The sequence below is a fragment of the Drosophila tropicalis genome, unplaced genomic scaffold, assembly GCF_018151085.1.
Source record: "Drosophila tropicalis isolate 14030-0801.00 unplaced genomic scaffold, ASM1815108v1 contig_593, whole genome shotgun sequence".
NCBI classification, from domain to species: Eukaryota; Metazoa; Arthropoda; class Insecta; order Diptera; family Drosophilidae; genus Drosophila; species Drosophila tropicalis.
Window position 1 is genome coordinate 14,724,856 of NW_027173070.1, and position 27,372 is coordinate 14,752,227.

The following is a 27,372-nucleotide window of genomic DNA, read 5'->3' on the forward strand; positions in this document are numbered from 1 at the left end:
CTGATCAAGAATATATATACTTTGTATGGTCGGAGATGCTTCGTTCTATGCGTTGCACACTTCTGACCAAAATTAATATACCCTTTTTGCAAGGGTATAATGAAAACAAAATGGAGAGGCAGAAGGCAAACGTCTTTGTGCGGTTTTTGCTGTTTTCATTATGAGCCATTATCACAAGCTGGCGACAACAGAATGGTGAACAAGAGAGAATAGAGGAGCAAAATGGATGAAACTTTATATATGTATGTATAGGAGAATGTGGAAGAATGGCCACAATGGCACTCAACGCGCGTTTTGCACTTGTAACTAATGCGGCATGTTTAAGGCTCCTTGTGCTACCCTGGACAAACAATGGCAATTTCTTTCTCGACCCCTCACCAACCGATTCACCCACACTTTTTCTGTGTTTGCTGTTTGTGCTAGTTGCTAGAAGGGGAGAGAAAGAGAAGGCCGAAGAGGGAAATGGGAAAAGAGACGTGCGACTAAAACTTGTCTTTATTCCAAATGCTGTTTTTAAAAATGCAATTTTCATTGAAATTCATCGCAATTTCCGTTTCTCTTTCGTTCTTTTTGCACACATTTTTGCTACTTATTTTGCTAAGGAAAACTCTCATTTTCATTTTCTTGTGTTTTAGTTTAGTTAAATTTTTTGTACCCTTGCAAAAAGGGTATAATACTCTATTAATTTTAGTTAGAAGTTTGCAACGTATAGAAGGAAGCATCTCCGATCATATAAAGTAAATTTAAATATTCTTCATCAGCACGACGAGACGATATCAAACAGCCATGTCGGTCCGTCTTTGCGTCTATCCGTCTGGATCAGCGCAAACTAGGAGCGACCAGTGACTTTTATCAATAACTTTGGTGGTGTTCACACGATTGCCCTCAAATTTATTTTTCTCTTTAATAAAGCTGTGCCAAGTTTGACCAAAATCCGATGACTATATTATATGGCTGCCATATAAACTAATGATGAAAGGCGATGTAGACCGCCGTATTGTCACAGCCCAGGCTGCTCTTTTGCGAACTTAAGTCTTTTTAGACAATATCTTTTTCTCATTGACGGCTGTACGTAGATTGGAAAGAGTAACAAAAAAACTTGCAAGGGTATACAAACTTCGGCGCGGTCGAAGTTAGCCCGGCCCTCTGGTTTCTACTTGTATTCGCTTGACATCCGTCTTCGTTTTAATTAATTTTGCATTTTTCTGTAGCTGACAAGCAACTCAAGCCTAAGGCCAACAGGGACAGAGATAAATACAAAAGGAGCGTAGAGACACAGAGAGAGCGAGAGAAAGTTCAATTTTTGCAATTAACAAAAAACGTTGCGTATACGTAATATACTTAGTCAAAGCAAATGCTACAAGCAATTTGTGTGGCAAAAAGCAAGTTGGATGACAAAGCACAAACAGCAAAAAGGAAACACACACCCAAAGCACAATAGGAGTAACCCAATACAAGGGGCCCATAGGTGGGAGAAAAAGTGGTCCAACAAAAGCTTCACCTGTCAAAGGCAAAAGTGCGAGAGTAAATGAAACTCTCTTTCTCTATTTGCCAGGAAATCACAATGCAAGTTAGTCGGGCAGTCAGTCAAACAGCTTAACTGGAAAAACTCATAGCCAGGCTGTGGAGAGGCAACATTTGACAGCTGGAAACCACTTAAATTATATGCCTGCTGTGACTCCTACTTCACCCTACCAACCTTAGTGCCTGCCTAACCACTTCTTATGTTAATTTTGTTGGCCTAGGCTCAAGCAATTGACGTGAAGTGACTTGCTGGCTGTATTGGTCTGCCTGCCTGCCTACCTGGTCTTTCAAAGTGTTGCCAAATTAATATGTATGTCTATGTGTATCTATACAGGCCCTTAGACTGTGTATGTACATGTGGGGAATGTGTGGGAGGAGCCAACAGGTGTGGCGACCCTTAAATGGTTTTGACATTGAGGCAAATGGCTATCAAATTATACAGAATTTCAGTAATTGCTTGACGAAACTTGGAAAGTTAACTGAAAATTACTATGTTAAATGCTGAACGTGCTTTAAATCAATTTTATTGTTATTTTAGGAATTTCTAGGAACTCAAATTTGAGCAACCTGCTAAAAATATAGCATACTTTTTTGGGCAAACATGTAAATGTAATGAAAAGAAAAATTTCAATTCGCTTAAATGTGTTACAAAAGTGTATACATTTTTTTTTTCATTTTTTGTTGATTCAGTAACGATTTTTATAACCTTATCGTGGACGGTTTTTCCCAATTCAATTGAAATTGACTCAAAAAATTGAAAAAGCTAGAAATGTTTAGATGTTTAGAGTTTGAGGAAGTTTTTGAATTCTTTATTAAGACGAAACTATGAGTATATAGATTTTCTTGTGAAGATGAAAAAAAATAGGTGTCAAATGTTTTAAATATAGTTGAATCAAAGCTGAGCTATAATCAATATAGCTCAATGGGAGCTATTCTTCCACTTTCACCTTTTCGTAGTTTTCTCAATTCGCTTAATTGTGTTTTGTGCAAAACGGAAATAGAGGTAATTTTTTTAATTTTTCAAATTTTTCTTCTGCTTCCTGCTAGTCCTTTTGGAAATGAAATTTTCTTGCCATTCATTATGTTTTATTTGTAATATTTAAGAAACTACTGTTTGGAGCAGTAAGCCTTTCGGCAATAATGAGCGGAGGCATAGTTGACTTGCCATTACTAATTAGTCAGTGATATGCTAGTTTATATGGTGTTTGTGTGTGTGCGTGTGCATTTTCCTGTTTTGCAGGTCACTGCACTGAGCTTAGCCAAGTCCTACGCCCTGTGCTTGTGCTTTCTGCATTCCTGTTTGTTGTTTGCTTGTTAGCTACTTGTTTAAGCAATTAAGCGCCGCCAACATGTTTGATATTGTTGCTGTTTGTGCTGGTGTTGTTGTTGTTTCTTTTTTTTTTATTTAGCCAGCAGCTTAGTTAGTTGGACTGTTCGTCCCATGCCCCTGTTCAACTTTAATTAAATGATTTTTAGCTTTCAGCCAAGTTGAGCGAACTGTTTTGTGTGTTGGCTCTGTTGCCGGTTGCCAGTTGCAAACATCATGCGAGGCGAAAACTTTTGCTATTTACACGCGTTTGTTGTCAAAAGTTGGTTGGCTCGGCCTGCTCTTTCTCTCGCTTTATCTCTCACTCTCCTTGCTATTTGCTCTGTATTTAGTTAATTTACGAAATAAAACGTAGAATTAGACAACAGAAACCTACTGTGGTCACTTCATTGGGACGAATCTGTAAAAGAGTTGTCAAACTAGTAAAGATTCCCTCTTGATACCATTTATTTGAAATGAATGTTAGTAATGCCAAAAAGTTTGTCATTTGCAAAGAATACAAATTTATTAACTATTATATTTACCTTACCGTCACTTAGCGTAGTAAAACAATATATATTTGAAACACAGTTGGAATAACTACTTCAATTATGAATCAAATCATTAAGGAAAATTTATAAATATAATAGCTTAAAGCATGAAATCTGTTATTTTTGGTTCTTTGCCTTTTGCTACTATCTGATTTATGTGCTCAGTGCTTGGGGCTAGTAACCCCTAATAAATGGCTCTCTTGCCCTGTCAGTAATTGTTGCTGCCTATGCATTTGGCAGTGTAATTTTTCAGAAAATACAACAGAAGTAACAACAACAACAAACATGAACGAAAAGAAAAATGAAAAGAATGAAAAATCCCGCCAAAAATGTCAAAACCAAGCAACAAAATGAAACAACATGCAATTTATGTTGTTTGCTCAAGATTATTCATAGTGGAAACTCAACGAGGATTGCTGCTTCTGCTGTGGTTTTGAGTAACCTAGTCATAACCTCTGGTTCTTTCTGCCTTTTTTCCATTCAGTTTCTCTCTTTTTCTCTTAGTTTTTGATTTTTTTTGTTGGATTGTTGGTCGTGTCTGTGCGTGGTCGTTGTCAATGTCCAAATGCTGGAAAAACGAAAAGCTGTGCCATGCACTTTTCTAATAAATTTTTGTGCTGAATTTGCTTTTAAACGCAATGTACCACACAGCTCAAATTGCTGACCAGTTGTTGGGGCAGGGCCATGATGATGGTTAAAAGAGAGAAAAGAGTAGCGAATGAACTCGGTATGAACGAGGGTGTGCAGAGGGGAATCGGACTAATGCGGGGAGCTGTGTAGAACATGCCTAACTACATGTAATTTTACGCGCAACTTAACTTGTAAACTGGCTCCCACCCTAACTCATACACATACTCACACACACACACAAATACTCCCCAACTCACACATACACCTGAACAAATGTTTGTGCTACATGTCGTATGTGCAATGCTCATCGCATGACAGTTTTGATGCATTTGGCGTAGTTTTGATTTTACGTGTAATTCAAGCTGAGATTAGTGCTTAACATAACAAGCAAGAGTATAACCGGATACCCGTACACCATGACGTATGTGCAATTTGTTATCAAATGCTAAGCATATGCCATGTTGCAGGATTAAAAGTCATCTGTAAGGGCTGCAGGAACAAGAAAAATTTTAACAAACATAAAACAGAAATGAAAACTTTTTTAAAAAGACAACTTATGGGATTTCGTATATAATTAATTAAAGCTTTTTTTGTAGTATAAAAAGATGGTAATAAAATTAAAATCTGTTTATTATGATTTTCGTTATTGCCCTTACCAAACAGTGGCATTATAACTTGTTAACTTATTTAAAAAGTTTTAAAAAAGTGAACTCTAATGTTTTCGTATTTCTAGACCACCTAAAGTTCCTGGTTTGAAAATAAATCCAATTTTCGCTTTAATCTTTTCATTTCATATATTTGTGCGTTTTAGCTTAAACTAGGATTCCTTATGTGAAAAAGAAACTTAATTTATTTAAGAATTACAGATGCATATTTAGTTTATTTTAATACTCAATGAATGACCCTCGTCGACTTAATGGGAAAACCAAATGGTCTTTACTTAGTAGCACCAATTAACCAATTAACATGTGATTATTTCAGAATGTTTTTAGTAGTCGACCTGTCCTGGCATTTTACTCCTTTTCCCAGTGACCTGGGTAATGCCCCCATTTTTAATTCCCGTCATTCACATCATTCTCGTAGCCAGGCATTCCATTGTTCAATTAATTGCTTCACAATGCCATTATGCAATGGCATGGCTTGCCCTTACTAATTTACATTCCCTACACCCGTCACCCTTTTTTCTTTCTCTCGTTTCGTTTCTCACTTTCTCCCTTTCTTTTGCATTTCAGATACGACTACGAGACTTTGCTGCAGAATTCCACATTTTGTTTGGTGCCGCGTGGACGTCGTTTGGGTTCCTTTAGGTAAGAATGAAATGAAAATGCAGAAAGAGAAACCAAAAAAAGGAAAAAGAAAACGCAAAGAAATAACAAGAACTCCATAAAAACAATTTTCATTTTACAATTGCTTTTTATTTTTTCATCGTTTTTTACAGATTTCTGGAAGCCTTGCAGGCTGGTTGCATTCCTGTGCTATTGTCCAATGCCTGGGTGTTGCCATTTGAATCGAAAATCGATTGGAAACAGGCCGCCATTTGGGCTGATGAGCGACTTTTGCTGCAGGTGAGCCAGATCTATCCATAAAGCATATACATATATATAGTATATAAATGCACTATATATTTTATATACACACTTTTGGTTCCTTTTTTTTTTTTTTGTAATATATTATAAATGAAATATTGAAAGCGCACATCTCTCTCTCTCTCTCTACCACACTGTCTTTTTTCTTTTTCTGATTGTCTGTCTCTATGGATGGCATATTGTTCGAGTCGAGACGAGTCGTTTTGGCCAAAAGCTATTTCATTTGCCCCATGTCTAAAAAGTTTATTTTTTTATTGTTTTGGTTGGTAACCTACATTTCGTGGCAAGGGATCCTCCGGTTCGTTTCTGTCAGTTTTCAAAATGGCACATGGTATATGTACATACATCGTCATTTATTGACAACGATGACGGCCACGAGGACGGCACCCACCTAGAAAAAAGTATTTGAAAAACTGTTGCATCATCAAACGAAAGAAAAAAAATAACGAGACGAGAAAATCATAAGGAAAAACGTTGGAAATTGCCTGCCATTTGCAATTGATGCATGAAAAATGAAGCAGTTTATGACACAAAAGAGAACACGGATTTTATAAAAATTCTAACACTCAAAAAAAAAAAAAAGGACCGGAAATGTTGCATGCAAAACATGTGGACTTTAAGCTGATCAGAATCTTAAAGTGAAAATCTAACTGGAACTGGAATCTTTATATTGATATTAAAATCTTAATGGCGCAAATGTTTGAGATTTTCGAACTCAACCAGAATCTCTCTCAAGGATAATCATACTACTTGAATACAAAAGAATCTTGTACGACTTTGAAAGATGATAACGTTCAAGCTATGTAAAATCGTTTGAGCCAAGAACTGAGATGCAAAAGGCAAAGAAAAAGATTGCAGCTTAACTTCATTAAATCTTAAGAAAAAATGATTTAAACATAAAAGCAGAAAACTGAACGTAAACCCTCACACTTTGGCTTTACTTTTCGCATTCTTTTCATACTGGTTGAGTTTCCAAGAGCTCTTAACTCAATCATAGATTATTTTTTTTGCCTGTGCACGCATCTCTAACTATGGATGGTAACCTGGCTACACTTTAGCCTCTGTGTGTGTATGTGTGTGTGTGTTGTTTGTTTATGTGAAATGTTCACCTGTTCCTGCAGCTGCTCCAGTTTCAGCTCCTGGTTGGCTTTTTTGTCTTCAGCTGTCTGACTATGTCCTGCTCCATTTGTGTTTGCCCTGGCAAATGTCCTTTTGCCTGGTCCCTACGTCTGACTGGCTGGTTGTCCTGCCTGCCTGGCAGCCAGCCTGCGTTCATTCGCGACAAAGTCTTGGCGCATTGTTTGCCAATTGCCTGCCATCGTTTCCTTCTACCTTGTCGCCCTGCACCATTTCTTGGTCCTTGGCCTGCGTCTTGGCCCTCAATTGGCATGTTTGCCTTTGTAGTTTATTGGCAGGAAATGCAATTAATTAAGTTAACTTGAGCAGGAAACTTGAGCACTCTGAACAAAACGACTCCATTGAGTCTTGTTGGTGGTGAACAAACTCTTTAAAAATTGTTTCAATTTACCCAAATGCTGTAAACTATAATTATGATAGATGGTAAATGGGTTGAAATTTCTCCCTCCACTAATTAAGATCTTGTAGCTACTGTCAGAGATTACATATATACATACACATAGACTGAATCTCCTTTCATTTTGCTTTTGCAGGTGCCTGATATCGTACGCTCCATTTCAGCGGAACGCATCTTTGCCCTACGCCAGCAGACACAAGTCCTGTGGGAACGTTATTTCGGTTCCATTGAGAAAATCGTCTTCACAACATTTGAGGTGAGTGCTGCAACTACAAATTTGCATACACATACATACATACCCATGTATGTATGTATATACATCAGGGGCGAGAGTGAGTAAATGTGAGTGTGTGGTTGGCTGATGTGGGTGGTGTGGGAATGTAAATGTGTTTGTGCGTAACAGAGAAACTTTACTCCTTTTTGGGGCAAGTTGTGTTGCGGCTTTTACTACGCTCAATCGACAAGAAGCGCATCCAAAGAAACAAGTAAGGAGTATGTTCTCTTCTTTTTATTTCTTTCTTTTTTACTGTACTTTTGGCTACAGTTGTCGATGCTTTATTTTGCCAACTATGCAAAAACTTTAACTAGCGTTGGGGCATGTACATATGTAGACACAGACACACAAACTCTCACTCGCTCACAGTGTGTGCAGTAATTAAGTGAACCAAAGTTTTCAAACTAATCTTAACTCAAACAGACAGTGTGAAAGGTGCAAGAGGACTACAAATATAGAAAAGTCAGCAGACAAATTTTTCAAAAGTAGTTAAACTGAAACTAAAATTTTATGCATCGAATAGAATATTTTAATTTGATATCAGAAATTTGAGCAAGTTTGACCTTTTTGATTTATGCTCACACTTTTAGTCAGTGTTGATAAATAACATTTCTGGGAAGTGTATTAAAAGTTTTTTATAGTCGTTGGTGAGCACACTTTTCTGACAAACTGTAGGCACAAACTTACATTTGTTGGAAAAGTGGGAATGGCATCTGCTTGATACTTTTTTAAGTAGCAAAACTTGTCGTCAGCTATTGGAATGAATGAATGAATTTCGAATGTGATGGCATGGCTACATTTACATAGATGTTTACTGGAGTAGGAGTAGAAATAGGAGGAAAAGAAGCAGTTTATGCCACAACTTGCTAGAGGCTTTGGATCTGTTTGACTCCTGCTGACTCTCCTATGACAACTACTACAACTACAACTACTGCTAAATAAAACAGACGCACAAATAGCAAGGAATGTTGTGGCGGGTGGCCACAAATGGCAAACAGAAACGCGACGTAACTGAAAACACCAGCAAACAGAAGACGCAAACTGAACCGCCACCGACTGCAGACCACTTTTCAACACTCAAATTGACACACAAATACACACAAACACACACACGTACTCGGAGAGGGAGGAAAAACACACGGAACACACCCAGAAATCGGATGCACGGGCATTCAATTTTGTGTAATCATCAGTGTAGAAAGAGGAGCAAGAGAGTGAGACATGGGAAGAAAACGTAGATGAAGCCAAAGCCATTCGCGATTGTGGCGAATCTTTTAGACACTGAGTGACACACACTCGTATACACACACACCCAGAGACATCTACGCATATACCTACACACAGGGACACATTAACCTAACCCATGGCAACATGGCCATGTCAACGTTACTGTCATCGTTGACAAAAACCGCAAAAAAAAAAATACGGGAAAATTGAGATAGGGGCAAGCTGCAGGACCCCAGAGTATATGTGTATCTGTGTGGAAGGGAGGTGTGTTTCCGTTCTGTTATGCCATTTTTTTTCTACTTCCGTTTTCCTTGTAATAATCAATTTACAGTTACGTACATACGCCAGAACCTCAACTTCTTCATACTTTTGCTTCTAACCCAATGTGGGTAACCAAATGAAAAGCAAATATTTAGCCTTGGTAACATGACCAGAGTCTAGAGTGGTTGTAGAAAGCCAGAGAATTGGTTAGCAATTAATACACGCACATGTCCTCCTCATCACTCACACACGCACACACACACAACATTTCTTTACCATTGAATATGCCTTGATTTATGTTAGTTAACCAATGTTCAGCCTTCTTTCGATTAGTTTACTTACTTAATTGGCTTTTAATCAAATCGAAAAGAAGAACAAAGCAACAAGGAAACTAAGCGAAGCTTGTCGAAAACTTAATAAGGAAAATAATCTTACAAAATGGTTAGAGAGAATAGTTTACCGAAATTCCAAAGTAAATTGTTGTCTTCTTCCATGTGGGAAACACAACATTAGGTGTTTTGTTATTTTGTTTGTTTGACAAAGCACTCAAAGGCATTTGCTAGCATTACACCAATTATTTTAGCATCTGTCTTGAGAACAAATTAAGTTAGACTTTGAATCCAGATTTTTTTGGAGCTACAAGATAATAAAACCATTTGACAGTTAGTTTACGGTGCATATAAATTTATTTATGATCATATTTTAGTTGTAATTGAAGTTGTACTTTCGTTGTAACTTATTTAAAGTACTTTGAACATTTCTTTCATCTTGTACAGTCTAGATAATAGACTCATATTTTAGCATAGCTTTTCAGTTGCATGTTATTTACTCATGTGCATATACATATCTAAGGAAGGTCCAGACTATAGAAATCATTCACCTGACGACAAATGGCCCACGATGCCCTTAGACAGATAGTGAGTCAAATCAACATCTATTAACTTGACTAGGCAATTAATGAAACAGCCACATAGATATATCAACAACACGTTCATAAAGCCCCATGTAGTAAATATGTATATTTATCCAAGTTATGAATAACTTGTGCAATATTTCACCTTGCTTTTTGCTTAAATTTTTCAGCTGCCCTTTTACTTGGTTTTTTTTCCCTCTTTCAAGTTTGCTTGATGCATTTTTGCTTTCGCTTTTCCTCAAAACTGGTTCAATAAATTCTTTTTGCTTGAAATATATTTCAAATTTGATTAGAATCTGCTGCGTCTGCTGCTGCTGCTGCTGCAGCATATCCCAGGCCAAGTTCCCCAAAGAGCCATTACTTATGTACGCGCTGTTTGCTCTTGCAACACACACACACACACACACAACCTCTCAACCATTTTCCTAATGCCTTCTCTACAAATTTTCCCGCCACTCTCTCATTCACCATTAGATCAAAATGCAATTGCAAATGTTAATGCTCGACCAGAAATTTGTTTTTTTTTTCTCTCTCTCTTTCTTCGTTGCTTGCATTTTTTATGCCACGCAATTTTTTGATTTATGCGTTGCGATTAAAAAAATGAATTGTGGCAGACAAGCGCAGCCCCAATCATCCCTCTTTCCGCAGGCGTCACCTCATCTATATACATACATTCCTGGCCCGCCCCTGAAAAATGTTTGTTTAGTTGTTGCACGTGCAATGTGGGCCACATTTTTGCATATGGCAAGAGAAGAAGCCAAACTGGGAGAAGGCGGAAGATGGAAAACGCGATTTCAAATATGCCAGGAGCCAAAATGGTCAGCTGGCGGCTTGCCTTGGCTTTTATATGAGAAAAGTTTTGTTTGCGCTGGCAAAGTTCCCAGTTTTCATTGAAAATTTTTCCCTTTAATACCCTATCCTATCGGATAAGTTGTAGAAAACTAATAAGTATTTTAATAGATATATATTTTATTGCTAATCATCTATAATAAGAGATTTAATCCTTCATCTATTTTAGATAAAATTCTTTTGTAAAATCTTGTATTTCTCTTAAGGTGATCAGTTTCAGATACAAAACTATAAAGGCGAAAGAAAGTTAGAGATAAATTAATGGATATTTTAACCCCTTAATGTGAAGAACATAGTCAAGATCATGACAAGGATATGTGGAATTCGTTGTGGTTAAGTCAACTTCCATAGCCATTTTATATGCAATTTTTTTCCTCTTTTTCTTTTTGATAATTTGTTGGTTATATGCCTGAGTAATATTCATAGGCAAATCACGTTTTCCTGGAGACATCCGGCCTAATAACCCTTTAATCTAATAGCTTAAGGCCAAACCCCACAGAGACACGCATATGAATAACTATGAAGAATGGAAAATTTGTGTGTGTATGTGAAAGTGTGGGTGGGGGGCAGATAGGAGTAAAGCATTTTCCTTTCATTTGCGCTTAAGACTCATTCATGCAGCAAATTGATTTAGGCATAAACAAGCTTGCTTGGGTTGCTTTTAACCCTCTCACTCAGAGTGCCCCGTGGTTCCTCTTACCCCATTTTGGCACCACTATCCTTTTGCTTGTAAAAGTGGCAAATAATTTTTGCTGCCTGGGTGTTTTCATTTTTCCTTTTGTGTGTGTGTGTGTGTGTGCGAGTGTGTATGTGTGTGGGGCGTTGAACCGCATGTGACCAAGCCGGTGTCAGTTTTTGGTTGGGTTTTCCCTTCCTTTATTTTCTTTTTTTCCTTTTTTGCCGTTATTGTTGTTGTTTTGGAGCTCTCCTGCTGCTGGTCTATTAAAGTCAACAAACTAACAACCAAGCTACCAAACAGCAACAACAACAATAACATCAGCTGACGGGTTTTCGGGTTTAGATTTTGGGTTTTGCTTTTGTTTATCCCACGCCCGAGCGCCTATACATACCACCCCTCCATCCCCCGTTCCAACCAAAGCCACCCAACCGTCTGCTGTGCAAACAATCGGATAAGGTGAACGTGGGGTCAGTGGTTTTTTGGTGGAAAACAAATTAAGCAGTTATTTGAGTTTTTACACACAGACACACACACCACATTTATGTCTCTGTCTGCGCTATCTCTTGCTGCTTTTTCCTCATTAAATTCTTCTTAATTTACCAAAACGAATGGCTGAAATTTCATTTTCAACTGAGTGAATCATAAAAGTCATGGCGATAATTAAGTTATTTTCCAAACTAAGGAGTAAAAAGTTTTCCTTACCCATGGGGCAAAAGTAGAAACTCACACAAATTGTGATGCATGAGATATATCGATTCAAAATACTGTAAAATTTTCAGATGCTTCTTCATTTGTAATCATTAAATCTGATTAGGAAATTAGCCATGAATAAAGCTTCATTTAAAAGTGAGAAAAATTGTCAAAATTTGTATAATCTTTAATGCAAACTCAACACAAATATTGAATGATAAACTTCGTTTCTGATTATATTTACCACAATTTATTTAAACTAAAAACATTTAGAAATAAATTTCTCTCAAATTACGCAAAGTTAACCTCAACCTTCTTATTTTTATACAAATATTTCGATATCAGCCAATTTAAAACAAATCTAAACTAAAATACTTTGCATAAAACTAATCCTTATTTAATATGCAATCAAAAATCTTTTTGATTTTCTCAAGATATAACTAAAAACCGTTAAAAGCTTTTAGGTTACTTTGTTTTAAATATTTAATAATTTATTGTAAGACATGTTAAATATTTCGCAACGTTAACTTGCATTTCCATTATTTTAATTAACAAATCAAAAATTGAAACCAAAAAGGAAAAACCGCAACAAAACTTTTGCTCAACCATCTGTGGCTAAATGTACATATATATATACATTTGTGTCTATTGTATATAGGTTTTCCCAGTTTATGTGTGTGTATGTGTGGGTTAAACCCAAGATTTGCATAATTTTATTGTGTGTTGAACTTTGGCAACCAACAAAAAGGTCACTCAAAGTCCACTTACCAAAACTAAGTTGGGGCACAAAAATCTTGGCCTAAAATCCTCGACCGAGCGTAAGAAAAAATGGATGTGACCGATAAGCGGCCTCCATGTGTGTCTGTGTTTGTTGTGTGTGCTGTAATTGTGTGTGTGGCATGCACTTAAGTTGCACAGGGAGGGGCATACCGAATAAGTTCGAAAATGGTCACGATAAATACTTTAGCCAGGAAAAGCAAGGAGAGAGAGAGAGAGAGAGAGAGACCAAAATGTAAACCACAATAAGCCAAAAGCTCAGAGTCCACACTTGAAATATTTTGCATACATACGTGTACGTGTGTGTGTATGGCAAGAATGTATGAATATACCTATGTGTGTGTGCGAGTGTGCGGTTGTGTTGTCTCAACGCATTTTGTTGATGGGAGAATGTTAGTATTTTGTTTTGGGCCCCCCTCAGAGTTTGGTCTGTTTGTGGTGGGTTTAGCACAAAAAATATGTTGCATACTTGTAGGCAGCTGTCGAAAAACTCTATCTAACCCGTGTGCCTGCTTGCCGGCTGCCTGATGATGGTATATGTGCTGAGATTTGCATTTCAAGCAACACATAGGCCATGACCACGCCCACACCTGCACAATACCAACAAAGGCAACAACAACAACAACAATAAAAACAACAACTTATTACTTTAACTAATCCTATTATGCGCATGCAAACGTGCGCTAACGGCAAGCGCAGAGAAACTTTTCTTTGGCAACTACTACTTTGAAGTCGGGTAGCCCCGCGTAACCAACTTGTCACTCCCCCGCCACTATCATACTCACTCTATCTTTCATCTTCTCCTATCTCTTTCGTCCATTCATGCCATTGAATTGTGCACTCACTCGAGCGCTGCTAAGTTGTCTTAGTGTAGATGTAGCTACAACTGCCGTCTGCACTGTAAGAAAAAATCCAAGTATTAGCTTGGGGGAGGCACCTACAGTAGAGCACTAGCACTAGTAGCCTCTGTGCCAGAGCAGCATCGTCATCATCATCCTAGTCTGGGCCCCAGCATATAACCCAATTTTGGGGTTTTCTTCTCTTTTTTTGCTAATTTTTTGGTAAGAGGAGGGCGGCTAGTTTTGGGGCCGGCACTGAAGTGATGCTGATGTTAATGACTTCAGGTGTAAGTCTTTTTTTCTGTTGGTTGCCAAGGTTGTTACCTAAAACCTAGGCTTACAGTGGTTGTTAGCCAACTCTGTATACTAAATTGGAATCGAAAACAGTTTTGAAGCGAAATATTCCATTGTTGTATTACTAAATTTCATTGTTATTAAGTTCAGTGGTTTTCAAACTCTTTTAAATTTAGTGTATGACAAGTCTTTATAGATTTTTACCTTTGGGTTTAATAAATAGTTATATTTCTCCTATGTTGTTGAACCACAATTCCTACTACTGTCGCTAGTTACTACTCGCCTTAGGCGCCTGCTGTCACCTTCCCTTGTTGTCCCCTGCTGCCCATCGCCATTTAGTTAATTTCTTCTACTTACCTGTCTGTTATTCTTTCGGACTTTTGGTCCTTCTGCCTTGCCTTGGCCAAAAGAGATAGAAAATGCCGCGACAGCAGCTGTAAAAAGTTTTTCACGCGCAAATCTTTCTTGGCCTAAGCTGATTTTATCTTCTCCCACCAACTTAACTGCCATTCAACCCATCTACCTCCGCCCCCTCTCGCCACGTATCTCTGTCCCTTAGGGAAAACTTATACATGGTAGATAGTTTTCCATGCGGCCCATAATTGAATTTCTTGAGCTATTTTTCTTGTCAGTTTTATTTTTTCTTTTTCTTTTCTATTTTTGATCTGAGACAGAGAGAGAAATGCAAAAAAAAACAAAAGAAAAGATATTCTTTTCCTTTTTTTTTTTGTGTTTTGAACATAGACACACAAACATACATAATTTGTTTTTGTACTTAAGAATTATATATTTAAACATAGTTACAAAAGAGTAGAAAACAAAAAGGTGGAAAGCCAACCAAAAAATAAAGTTCGTAACTAACGGTAATATAAATTATACACGAAAGAAAGAAAAAAAAAAAAATTATGTTTCAGAAAAAAAAAACTTACAAAAAAACGAACAAAAGTTTACATGGTTTTTGTTGTACTTTCATACAAAGGACATTTTTTGTATATAGTTGTTTTTGTTGGTAGTGCTTGATTGATATGCTAAAGGTCAAAGTTGATTTTTGATGTGTGAATGTTGTTGGTTGTTGATTGTTATTGTTCCTTCTGGGTCTTAGTCCTTAGAAGAGCAACGAAAAGAGACTTCTCACACCAGTGGAGCCAGCTCCGGAACCGAGGGTAAAACCTGAGCCAGGGGTACCGCTGCTCCTATGCCTCGAGATATGGCTGGAAATGTTAGCACGGACACGGTCGTAGCTGGCAACATCCTGTAAAATGAATGGCAGAGAAAGAAAAAATAATTTAGGATCGCTTTAAGTCTGTCTATGATAAAATTTGGTGTTTTGCGTACTGGTCGAGCACAAACTCGAGATGTCTGCAGTGGCGGCAAATGTCACAAGTGCCGCATGTGTTGTATATCGACAGAACTCTCACCTCTTTGTCGGCATTGGCCAGGACGGAGCGCATTGAATTGGCCACAGGCCATTTTTTCTTCATTACCAAATTGTTTGGCGGATCGTGTGCGACACCGGCATCCACCGACCAAATGGCAACACTGGCACCGCCCAGCACTTTCGAGCCGCGTGAGAACTTAAAGGCCAACTCCTCGTCACCGGCAATACGTGTCAATTGCCAGCCGGTTAGATTGATTTCTTCGGTGCCCTTGTTGTGCAACTTAATGAATCGGCCCTCAACATCGGCCTCAATGATCTCCAGATCACCCTTGGCAGCGGCATTAACTGAATATTCGGATGTTGTGCGATCCTCACTCTCATCGATGACAGTGCGGCGACGCTTTACAGCACTGGAGCCGGAAATGCCAGGTGTTGCAGAACGGCGTCCACTGGGTGTAACACGTCCCGACCGAGTGCCACTGCTGCTCAAGTGTGTGCCATTGCTTGAAACGCCCGAGTCGCTTGGACGACCCGGCGAGGTGATATTCAAACGATGCTCCTCGCCGCACAGCAACTTGTCATAGGCAGCAATTTCCAGATCCAAAGACACCTTGATGTCCATCAAATCGCGATATTCCTGCAATTGTTGGGCCATCTCGTCGCGCATACGTTGCAACTCGGCCTCCAGGGAGGCAATGTATTGATTGTGACGTTGACGCTCCGTATCCAAAGTGTTCTCCAGTTCACGAATTCTTGCCTGTAATACCAAACAAAAGTTAACAACAGTTTAAAGCCAAAAATTCTACAATAAAAACTCACATTCAATTGCGCATTAGTATTCTCGAGATCCTGCAGCTTGCCATTCAAGCTATCAATCTTTGTACGCATCAGACGCATCTCCTCGGTGGCATGAGCCGAACCCTGAGCTGCCCGTGAGGCAGCTGCCTTCAGATTTTGTATCTCATTGTCATAGAGCAGTTCGATCTCTTCACGATTGGCGCGCAATTGTGCCTCATATTGATCGCGATATTCTTGCAAAGATTTTTGCAATTTATCCTCATATTGTCTGGTCAGACGACCATCGATCTCACTGATCTCAATCTGGCGACGTGAACGTGTCTCGGTCAATTCCTGTGAGTGCACTTGATCCTTGAAGGCCAATTCCTCGCGCAGACTCTGGTTCTGATTCTCTAGATCAACACGAGCCAATGTCTCAGCCTCCAATTGTTTACGCAAATCGTCCAACTGGCGACGCAGACGATCATTCTCCAAAGCCAATTCCTTGGATTGATCCTCGAATTTCTTGCGATCGGCCAAGGCTTGATTATATTTGCCATTGACTTCCGTATAACGAGATTCATAGAGACGGGCATTATTTTCAGCTGTGGTGGCCTCTTTTGTCTTTTTATCAAGTCTGCAAAAGAATATATAAAAACGTTTATTTGAATAAGCATGATCACTGTACTCGGATGACGTCATAATTGTTTGCTACAGTCATCAATAAGATTCTCTTTATTTTTCTCTGTCTCTCTCCGTCTCTCCCTCGGCGTTTTTTATGTTTTTTTTTTGTGACTTGCCTTGAACAAAAGCGTCGCATGCCATTAGCATAAAGCAGTTTGGCTATTTCGGATCGAGCTAATATATATAAATATGTATAATTGTCATTCTACACGTCTCTCTCTCTTTTTCTTTGCTCCCCTCACATAATTAATGACCCATCATTTCAAACGATATTTTAAACAAAAATTCCACATATAATCCCAGAATATTTATATATTCAAATTGTGTTGTCAATTGCCAATCTCGTGGTCATCACGTTTGTCTATATATAGAGCTAAATGAACTATTTTAAATAATTGTTTTGGGGTTAACCTTTTTACATCAAAGTAAATTTACTCTCCTGAAAAGGCATCTCTTAATGTTTAAAGCTTGTAATGTTTCCGTTCAACATTTTGTTGCTATTTTTGTTGTTGCTAGTCTATAAACAATTTTGCTATTGCTTGAAGATAATCAGAAAAAGAAAAAGCCTCAAGGTTGTTTACTGTGCGTGTTTTGTTCCAATATTTCTTTCCCTCAAAATACGTTTGAATATAAATATAGCTCATAAATAAGTCAAAAAGCAAAACAATTTATTTGAATATAGAAACCTATATCTGTTTGTATATATTTGATTTATAGAATGTAGGTTAAATGCTCTTGAAATATTTGTTTTTTTATTAAAGGGTTTCCCAATTTTCAATCTACAAAACCAATTAGCGGTTCATCGTATAGAAACTGTTTATAAGTTTTTTTAAAAATAAACAAGATTTTCAAAAATATTTCGCCAACTATATCTAAATTGCGAATTTTAATCTATTATATATAAATACATATAAAAGAGATATATGCTTAAAGTGATATATTTTTCACCTTATTTTTTTTGCTCTTATCATTTATCAAATAGGCAAAACACGTTCAAAAATATTAAGAGTAAAAACTTTTAAAATGAATTTCATGAGGCTGTATAATCTTTTGATGTCTATTTGAAGTGACTGTACATTCAAATTTCTATTTTCCTTGCTAAATTAGGATTTTGCTCTATCTAAACTATGATTTTTGGCGCTTCAAAAGAGATCCGACTAATAGAGTTATTTGCTTTTCTCTTTTCATATTGCTAAAATGGTATAAACCATTGCCGGTTATAAACTATTTATGAAGCGAAGCCCCATGAGTTTGTGGTTATTCTTTGCTCTCTATACTCCTCCTCTACGTACATACATATGTACATATTTAGTTTTCATTTTGGCTAAAGTTTGTTTTCCACACCCCGAAAAACAAGTTTGACTACAAAGAAAAAAAATACTTTCCCAATCATGCAGTTGGTCAATACTATTACAAAAATAACCGAGTAGCCCTTATTTTTTTCACACCAACAAAAAGCCCTAAAACGTAATATTTATCTGATAAAAAAAACATAAAAAGGGGGCAGGGAAGTTGGTGGGCGAAAAGCCAAACAACAAAACGAAAGAAACGCACATTTTTCTGTTGACATCATTAGACTGGTAAGATGTGGAATGGGATTATTACAGGCAAGTGACATCATAGCCACCAAAAATAGTTGCTGGTTGGTAACCTTGATAGGGTTTTGAACCTAAAATACACATTTGTTTAACGGTTACGGAGACTTTGATATGGGATGGTGATTAGCACATGGAACTTGCTTGGTTGGAACGGAGGCATTTGCATAAAATATGGCCGAGAGACTTCTCCAAGTGTAAATGCAAAAAATAAACAATAAACGAGAGAAATCGAGCAGTAGAGAAGACGAGAAATAGAGACAGAGGGAGAGAGAGAGAGAGAGAAACCAAGCAGCGACCACATGTGGTTATATTTTTGTTATTTTGGTTTTTGGCATGACATCATCATCGAGACCTCGTTGCTCCAAGGCGGTAGCGGTCTCTCTTTCTCTCTGGCTGATGACATCACTAAACCAACTGTGATAGCATTTTTCTCTTTTCTTTTTTGTTTTGTTAATTTTCTTAATTACCTCTGTTTCAAATCATCATTTTCCTCCCACAAACGTTTGATATCGATCTCCAATTTGGCCTTCTCCTTGGCCGTTTCATCCAGCAATTTACGTGCCGCAGCCAATTCCTTTTCATAGACAGCCTTCAAATTGGATGTCTCACGGTTAACCGTATCCTGAGCCAAATGTAATTCCTGTGTAAGCCGACTATTCTCATTCTCCAGATTACGCATACGATCGATATAGCAGGCCAAACGATCATTTAAATGCTGCAAATCCTCTTTCTCCTGCAGGCGGGTTGTGCGCGCTGGGCTAGTGGGACTTGTGGCACCTCCCGACCGGGAAGTGGATGCACCACCCACCGGGGTGGATGTGGATGCGCGTGAAACGCGTGTGCTGAGTGTGACGCGACGTCCGGTCATTTTGATTAAATTAATTTGATTTGATTTACGTTTAAAGGAACGTTTAACTTAAGTACGTTAAGTATGTTAACTTTTACGATTCTCCTATATATATATATGTATATATGTACGTCGTATATATATATATCAATTTGATATATTTTTTCTTTTCTTTTTGTACGTCCGCTTGCTTTGACTGCTGAAAATTGACTGAGACTTGCTTTGGGGAATCATCGACGAAATTAGTTGACGTCAACCCAAGGCTGCGAGACGACGAGCCATAAAAAAAATATAAACCAACAAAAAAGTTGCTAACATTAGTTTGCGGGGAGAATCGACTCTGGGATACCCTGCTCCAAGTAGAATTGTTAACTCAAATGGAATTGATTTGAGTTTTAGAGATCTTCTGTACGATCGATATTGAATTAGAGAAAAGTATTTTATGTATTTTGTTACTTTTTGATTACATTGATGACTGCGTTTCCAATAAATGACTTAATCTAGGTTTAACAAATTGAATACAATCGAAAACTAGTTAGCTAAACCCTCTACTGACCTGGATATTGATTTAAATTTAAAGTGTACCTAAAAATGGCCTACAAATAGATAAGTAACTGTGAAAACCTTTGAAATTGTTTAACATGACCTTTTGATAAATGATTACAGGGTGTAAACACACACAACACGCGGCTCTCTCTCTCTCATTCTTTTTCTCTCTCGAACTGTAGCTCTCAATGGGACTGACGTGCTCTCCCTCTCTCTCTCTATCACACATACGCCTCCTCACCCTACTCTCACCTTTCGCCTTATTGTTATTGTTTAGCATTAGCTTCGTTTTTACTGATTTTGTTTCAGTTTTCTTTTTTTCTATTTTTTTTCGTTCTTCTTCCATCCATTTGTTTGTGTATTTTTAAATACCACTGTTTGCGTATGTTTGCATGCGTGAGCGTGTGCATGTGTGTGCATGTGTGTGTGTGTGTGCAAAGCTCCAAATAGAAAACAAGCAACGCAATCAATGGCCCCGGCAATAAAACTCTTTCAAAAGTAGGAAATTGAAATTCCTGCAAGACATTTGGAAAAAAAAAAACACAAACTCTTTAAAGTTTTCAAAATTAGATTAGATTGTTGTACGGGGGTAAGGTTAATGAACGGCAAACAAACGTCTTGCATTATGCAGATTCTTATGTGGATAAACATTGATAATTTCACTCTATTTGGCATATTTGAAAATTAGTTTTAAAGATTGACTTTGAAATAGACGAATTTCCATCGCCTATTTCAGTCCCTATCCTTTACCTGCTATGTAGTATATTATAGTGTATACAGTTGTCCTTTACTTAAAGTACCAATAAGTTAAGCTGGAGCTGTGGAATATAAAACAAAAAAATTACCAAACTTTTACTCTAACGCCCACATCATTAATTCAATTATGTATTTCAACCCCACCGAAAATGTCAGTCGATTTTATTGATCCAATTGAAAAGCACAAACACACATTAGGTCAATTAGGCCCTAGTGGTTATACCAATAATAATGATATATGTATGTATGTACAACTGTAGCCTAGATAGATGTGGGTGCGAAGGGAATTAATGAATGAAGAGGAGAAGGCAGGGTGATAGGGCAACTCTTTGGCAATGTGTCATAAATGAGATATTTATTGGTATTTCATGTTCCTTTGGAATGTTAATAAATATGAATAATAAGTGGGTGCACAAGCAAGAAAGTAAGAGAGAGAAAGAGAGAGACAGCATAGTAGTTTCTCTCTTTGATAATAATAAAAACAACAACTGTGGTTAAATAGCCGGCAAACTTTTACTCATATGAATCAGCAGCAACAACAGAGGAAAAATATTGAGAGCGACAGAATTAGAAAGAGAGAGAGAGAGAGTGAGGGTGAATGATAAGCGGGCAGAGAGTGCGCGGGAGTGTAACTCTTAGAGAGCAGACAATGCAATTGCTCTCAGGAGGCTTAGCATGCATAAATATTTGCAGGTTCTCACGTCATCAGTATTAGCTAGCAACAACCACAACAACAACAACAGCAACCCATAGCACTGACCTCCAAATGCCAGAATAAAAAGGAGACCGCATTTGTGACGTCATCAAATTATTTTTAATCATTGCGTAGCTTCTCACACATTGTGGTTGGCTCATATTCTCGCATTAACATATTTTTATGAGTTTTATTTTTTGTTTTCTTCTTTCAAATGTGTGTGTGTGTGTGTGTGTTTGTGTTAGTGTGTGTGTGCGTTGAAGCCTAATTAGATTTAATTAACGTGCCCAATTGGCTGAACAAACGAATGTTAAGAGCCTAAAACCGGTGTTAAATCTTCTCGTTCTTTTTTTTCTATTTTCCTCCTTTTTTTTGTTTGTTTGCTCGGAGCTTATCATTAAGTATCTCTTTTGTGCTTTTTGTTTTCCTCAACCAACTGTTAGACACATATTCCTCCATCTCTCTCTCTCTCTATCTCTCTCACACTCCCCTTCTTTCTTTTACATCAATTTGTCGCTTTTGAGCTTGATTAATTAGCGGAAATTAAGTTCACAAATTGATAAGAATTATTATGAAAATGTTCTAGGAAATGCAACTGACTCTAATAAATCTAGCAATCTGACCGATTTATTGACCCATTTCTTGGTCATACTTTTAATGCAATGCCTTTTCATATAACTGTTATTGAATTTTAAAAGGGTATTGAATGTTCGGCAAAATGTGTCAATCCTTTTCGTGGTCGAAATGCTTGAGGGCAAATGACATTATTAGTGTTTTCTTCGTATTGACTAAAAGAAAAGCCTTCTGGGGATTTCCACTCCAATGAGCTGCTCTCGCTATTCAACATAAATATTTATGCAGATATATTTCCCATTGGTTTTTGATGATTTATGCATATTGACTTGGGTGCCGCCCATCAATACATATACATGTATTTTCAACAACAATAACAAATTTTCTTGGCCCCAACTTAAAAAAAGAAACACGAAAAACAAAAACACAGACAAAAAACAACTTCTCAACCAAAATTTCAAGCTCGAAACTCTGGCTGAAACTTGTTTGTCGTTGTTTTGTTTTTGGTTATATTTTTTTTGTTTTTGGCTTTGTTGTTGTTTTGCTAACGAATTTGTCAAAGCAGCTTCATAACTTCAAATGTTTGTTGTTGTTGTTGTTGGCTATTTGCGTTGTACGACAGCGGCAGAAGCAGCAGTGGCAGCAGCAGCCAAAACGAAGTTTGCCAACAATAATGACATCATCATCAGCTTAAAGTTTTTCCTTCTTTATTTTCGGATCTTTCGAAGTCATGGCAAATGACGTTGACAAAAATGAAAGCCAACGGGATTTATATATGTATACATATATACACTAGGTATGTATGTCTGTATACAGGTTTTGGTAGGAACAAAAAAGAAAGAAAGGTGTCAAAAATGATAGGGGATTGTTTTGAGAGCAAAACAGAATTGGCATTCGACAAAAACTTAAAAAGTTCTTTATGAGAAATTTAATGAAAAACTAAATTAGAAAAATATTCGATTATTATGCAATGATAACAATTCCGTGTGGATTTGTTCAATTTAACTTTAAATTTTTAAAACTTGTGTTAAATCAAACTACGACTAGGAAATATTATGATTAAAGGACTGCTAGGATTACAAAAAATGTACTTTCAGGAGAACTTTAAAAGTATTTTCAAAAGTAAAGCTTCCACTTGTCCATTAAAAATATTTTAAAATTGATTCGAGACCAAGGAGAGAAAATATCTTCCTATATTCAGGGTCATATTAAATTGTTCAACATACTTAACATACTTAACATACAACTATACGTTGCATCTCTATCGAAAATTATGATTTACGTAAATATCAGATATAAAGAGATTCATTATTTTCTTAAAGGTTAGTTGGATGTTTGAAAACAATTAGAAAATATATGGAAATAAAATTTGGTCACAGAAAATTCTTTCGCATACAAATCTTACTGATTAGTTGGCAAGTTTGGCAGACAAGCAGGCCAAAACTCTTGTTTTTCCTATAAAAACATTTAAAAGACCCACAAATTAGTTTAAATAACAATAAATAACAAAAAATCAGACATATCTATATATATGTATGTATATAAAAAGTGGCTTTGGCTAAACAACTACAACTGTTGCGTTGCCTTTTTCACAATAGAAGTCGTTTTTCTCCTTTTCAAACCACAAGACCAATTATTTAAAGTCGTATTTCGAATCATCTTGGCCACTTCTAAGTTGGTAAAGACTCTTTTTCTCTACAAATACGAAGCTCTTTAAGGACTCCTTTTGTGTACCTTAATCCCACCTAAAGTTAGTTGGTAGTTTCAATATTTGACAATAAATTCCTATGGTTAAACAATTGTTCTGTAAACTTTAGACATTTGCATTTGTATAGAAAGCTTTATGTATTCGTACATATTTGAATATTGTCCAACTATCAATTTTATATTTTATGCGAAAATAAAATTTGTTCCACATTTGCCCGCAGTCCCATTGCCTTTGTCGTCCTTACCATACTACTGATCAAATTTGCCAACTGCACTTAATTAACATTCGCGCACAACCAAATCGATAAATATTTACAAAACACGTACACCGAAAAATAATCAACAACTGAAAACAAGTAAAAGCGACGATATATTAAAATAAAATTCAGTTCGAAATTTTTGTTTAGCAAATTTTTGCTTGTTTTTTCTTTTTTGTTGGGCCTGTCAAATGCCAAAAAACCGCACTGCAAATACGATGATGCACACACATGCGAGGAAAGGGAAAGGAAAGGGCAAACGAAATGAACGTGTTTTTATGACAGTCTCAAATGCAATGAAATTACATGGAAATATTTGCAAATTTTATTGAGTGTGTACGAGAATAATTCCAACAGATATCGAATTTGTATATCAAACAATTTTAAACAAAAAATATTTTAAAATTTAACAGGATATGATTTAAAAGCAAAAAGCTAATAGGGCTTGAGGTAAATAAGTCTTACAGATATTTAAAGTTTTAAAATTTTAGACAGCTTGGAAAGTACACCTTGTCTTATATATTCCACATACGCCATGTTTGACAGGCATTAAGTTTGTTAATTCTTAAGCAGAAGAAAAGCCAAGCCGAAAGGTCTTAAGAGAAGGGAGAGGAATACAGAGAATTGTGGAAAGTTTTATGGCAAAGTTGCCAAAGGATTTACATACAAATTTTTTCCTTCCTTTTGACGTTTTATTTTTTAAATATATATATATACATACATATATTTTTTTTTGTGACTCTCAGCAGAAGCAGCAGCTAGTTGCATAAGTTAATTTAGTGTTTGTCTTGTTGAAAAGTTGTTGTCGATTCTCTGTTGCTGCTGTTGTTGTTGTTGTAGTTGTTGATGTTGTTGCTGATGTTGTCTGTGTATGTGTGTGTGTGTGTGTGTGTGCTATGCAACGTTTTTGGTTTGGGTGTCACTTGGCAAGTTTCGAGAGTAAATTTTATGTATGCAGCTGCCGACACATACAGCTTTGAACTTTTCTGCACACACCCACATAGACATAAACGCATATTTGAGTTTGCTTGCCCCTTGAATTATGCTACGAAATGCTGGTAAATATATATACATACATACATTCCTTTTGCCTATGTATGTATATGTAAAACTATGTCTGTTTGTATACGGATATGTATTCCGTATGTTGTAGTTGCAATGCAAATTCAAATATTTTTGCTAGAGATTTATTAACTAACTGGAGAACTCCTTTATCAGCGGTTAAATCAACATTTTCCCTTTGTACAAATTCACCCACATTAAATGAAATATAATTGAAAATAGCAAACCAATTAATCGATAAAGAATTTTCCTAAAATTCAAAGGAAATGACAGCAAATAATCTAGTGAAAAGCCATTTGATAGGCTTAAAACTGAGAATAAAGAAATGCAAAAGAGAAGACTAAAACTAAAGAAGGGTTTGTGAATACGCAAGCAATTAATTTAAGTAATTTTTTTCACCCCTTTTTCGAAGAAAGAGGACAGAGAAAAATAGAGCGATTGGAAGAAAGAGAGAGGCAAGTAAGACTCTGGCTTTTAGGCGAAACCGAAAATGCAATTTAAGCCAAGTAAAAGTTAGTAAAAGGAAAAAGGAATGTGAAAAATTGCACAAACTTTGCTCGGTAGCCCCAAAGCAATTTATATACATACATATACATTCATACGTTTTGTATGTGTGTATATGTATATATTTGTACTGCATGCATATATGAATGTACTTAAACATATCAGCTTGTAAAGTGGGCATCCATTCACCTGTTTTATTTGCTTAAATTATACGCTCTATTGAGTGGCGTCTTCAAGCTTAATCATACCTGGAAATGAAGCTCACATCAGACTTCCTTAAGTAGTCTCAACTCAACAAAAAAAAAAAACAGACTAGAGTGTAAAAAAATAGTCAAGATGAAGAAAAACATCCTTCAGGAACATCCACAGGGTTGCAATCTTGGCTGCCAGCCAAATGGCAAACGCATTAAGTAAAGTATATATGACATATGTGTGTAAGTATGTCTACACTCCAATGGATGTTCCAAATTGTGGTAGTTAGTTGCCAGCATGTTCCAAGAATTCTTGGATAAATATCAAAAAACTTCTTCAAGGCATAAAATGGGGAATACTTTAATTGTTTTATTACTTATGACAGAAAAATAAAGTGCCTTCTGCTTTGCTAGTTAAAAATGTATTTAAATATTGAATGTAAAATTGTCACAGAAATCAGAAATCGGCTTCGACCCTTTGGTTAATGAAAAACTATCATTAGCAATGTCAAGCTTTAATAATTTATATTTATCATATCAATGATAATATTAGCAAAACAGATCATTGTTTCAAATCGGATTGAAACAAGTTCTTGCTTCTAATTCTAGTGGAATGAAAAGTAATTGCAAAATTTCTTATAAATTCATAGAAATTACAGCTTTGAAATCGTTTTCTATTACTTTACAGCAGTAGAAACGGAATTGACCTGTTCTTGTTTCCAAACTTTTCAATCGTTTATGCCATTTTTTATGGATGACAACAAATGACAACTTAATTTGATGTGAAGTATAAAAATTAAATTCATTTCAAGGGACAAAAATCATGTGAGATAAAAACTATTCATAAATGAAAACTCTGTTTGTTGCGTCATGATTTATCCTCAAAAACTTATTTATACCTTAATAATTAAATTATATTTTGCCAAGCCTGTAGGCTGATATAGTAGAACTTAGCTTTTAATAAACGAAAACGATTGACCTTTCACTCGGAATTGAGAACAGCAAGTACGAATAAAAAGCCAAGACAGATATTGAGATGTAGAATGCGAGTCCAACAAAGTATGCAATAGATAATGAACGTATTTTTGTGAACGTAATTAACATTTTAAAGAAGAATCCTTTGACATAGTTAAGGAGAAATACATCCGCTATATCAGCAACTGATCTAAAGATAAGATAATCGAAGCATCTAAGAATAAACATATGAATAAACTAAGGAATTAACTATCACTCGCTAAGAAAAGAAAGAAAACATTTGTTCTTTAGTAGAGCAACATGTCGTATGAGTGATATAGAAATGTTTTAGTTACCTCTTATTAATTAATGACTTCCACATTGCACTCGAATATTGAGAGCATTTCATAAAAGAAAGACAAATTCAATTTCATATATGCATATGAAAAATTCCTTATTATAATACGTATATGGAGCATGCCCCAGGCAAAGAATGCGTATATATTGAACTCCATACGACTGAAGTTGCTTTAAGCCAATTAAAGGCATTTTGTTAGCCAATTAAAATATGGCCATGGAAGAGCACAGGGAATAGTACAGAGAGAAAGTCAGGTGACGGGGGGGGAGTTCTGGGAGTCGGGGAAGCAGAGTCTTTTGGGCATATATGCAATGTGCATAATTGAATCATAGCAAAACCATGGCCTGGCCTAGCTCCCTCTCGCTCTCAATTATGCTGCACAAGATTGACTTAATTATGTCACAGGCAGACAAAAATACACATACACCCACCACACACACACACACACGTACGTACGCTTACCAACTAAAGAAAAAGGTAAATAAACACGCTTGCATACTTTTAGGCGCTGCTTGCCACGTTAGTTGTGCGTTGATTATGCAAAAAAAAAAG

The 27,372-nt window shown here is 36.6% G+C and overlaps 2 protein-coding genes across 3 annotated transcripts in view; one reads left to right on the plus strand and one right to left on the minus strand.

Annotated features, from left to right (window-relative positions):
- Nucleotides 1-27,372, plus strand: part of ttv (exostosin glycosyltransferase 1 ttv) — a 70,752-nt gene that overhangs the window by 38,049 nt on the left and 5,331 nt on the right. Inside the window, exons 3-5 of the mRNA XM_068291054.1 lie at nt 5,244-5,318; nt 5,450-5,576; nt 7,268-7,387. Coding sequence (XP_068147155.1) covers nt 5,244-5,318; nt 5,450-5,576; nt 7,268-7,387 — 322 coding nt within the window. The remainder of the gene's footprint in view (nt 1-5,243; nt 5,319-5,449; nt 5,577-7,267; nt 7,388-27,372) is intronic.
- On the minus strand, nt 14,554-19,418 carry LamC (Lamin C). 2 transcript variants are annotated; one of them, XM_068288937.1, is made up of 4 exons: nt 18,839-19,418; nt 16,132-16,726; nt 15,353-16,069; nt 14,554-15,186 (listed from the first exon to the last, which is right to left on the minus strand). In XM_068288937.1, the coding sequence occupies exons 1-4, from the start codon at nt 19,237-19,239 to the stop codon at nt 15,040-15,042; spliced, it is 1,860 nt and encodes a 619-aa protein (XP_068145038.1). In that variant the 5' UTR covers nt 19,240-19,418; the 3' UTR covers nt 14,554-15,039. The 2 variants fall into 2 exon arrangements, with proteins under 2 accessions (XP_068145038.1, XP_068145039.1); XM_068288938.1 differs by having other exon boundaries at nt 15,270-16,069.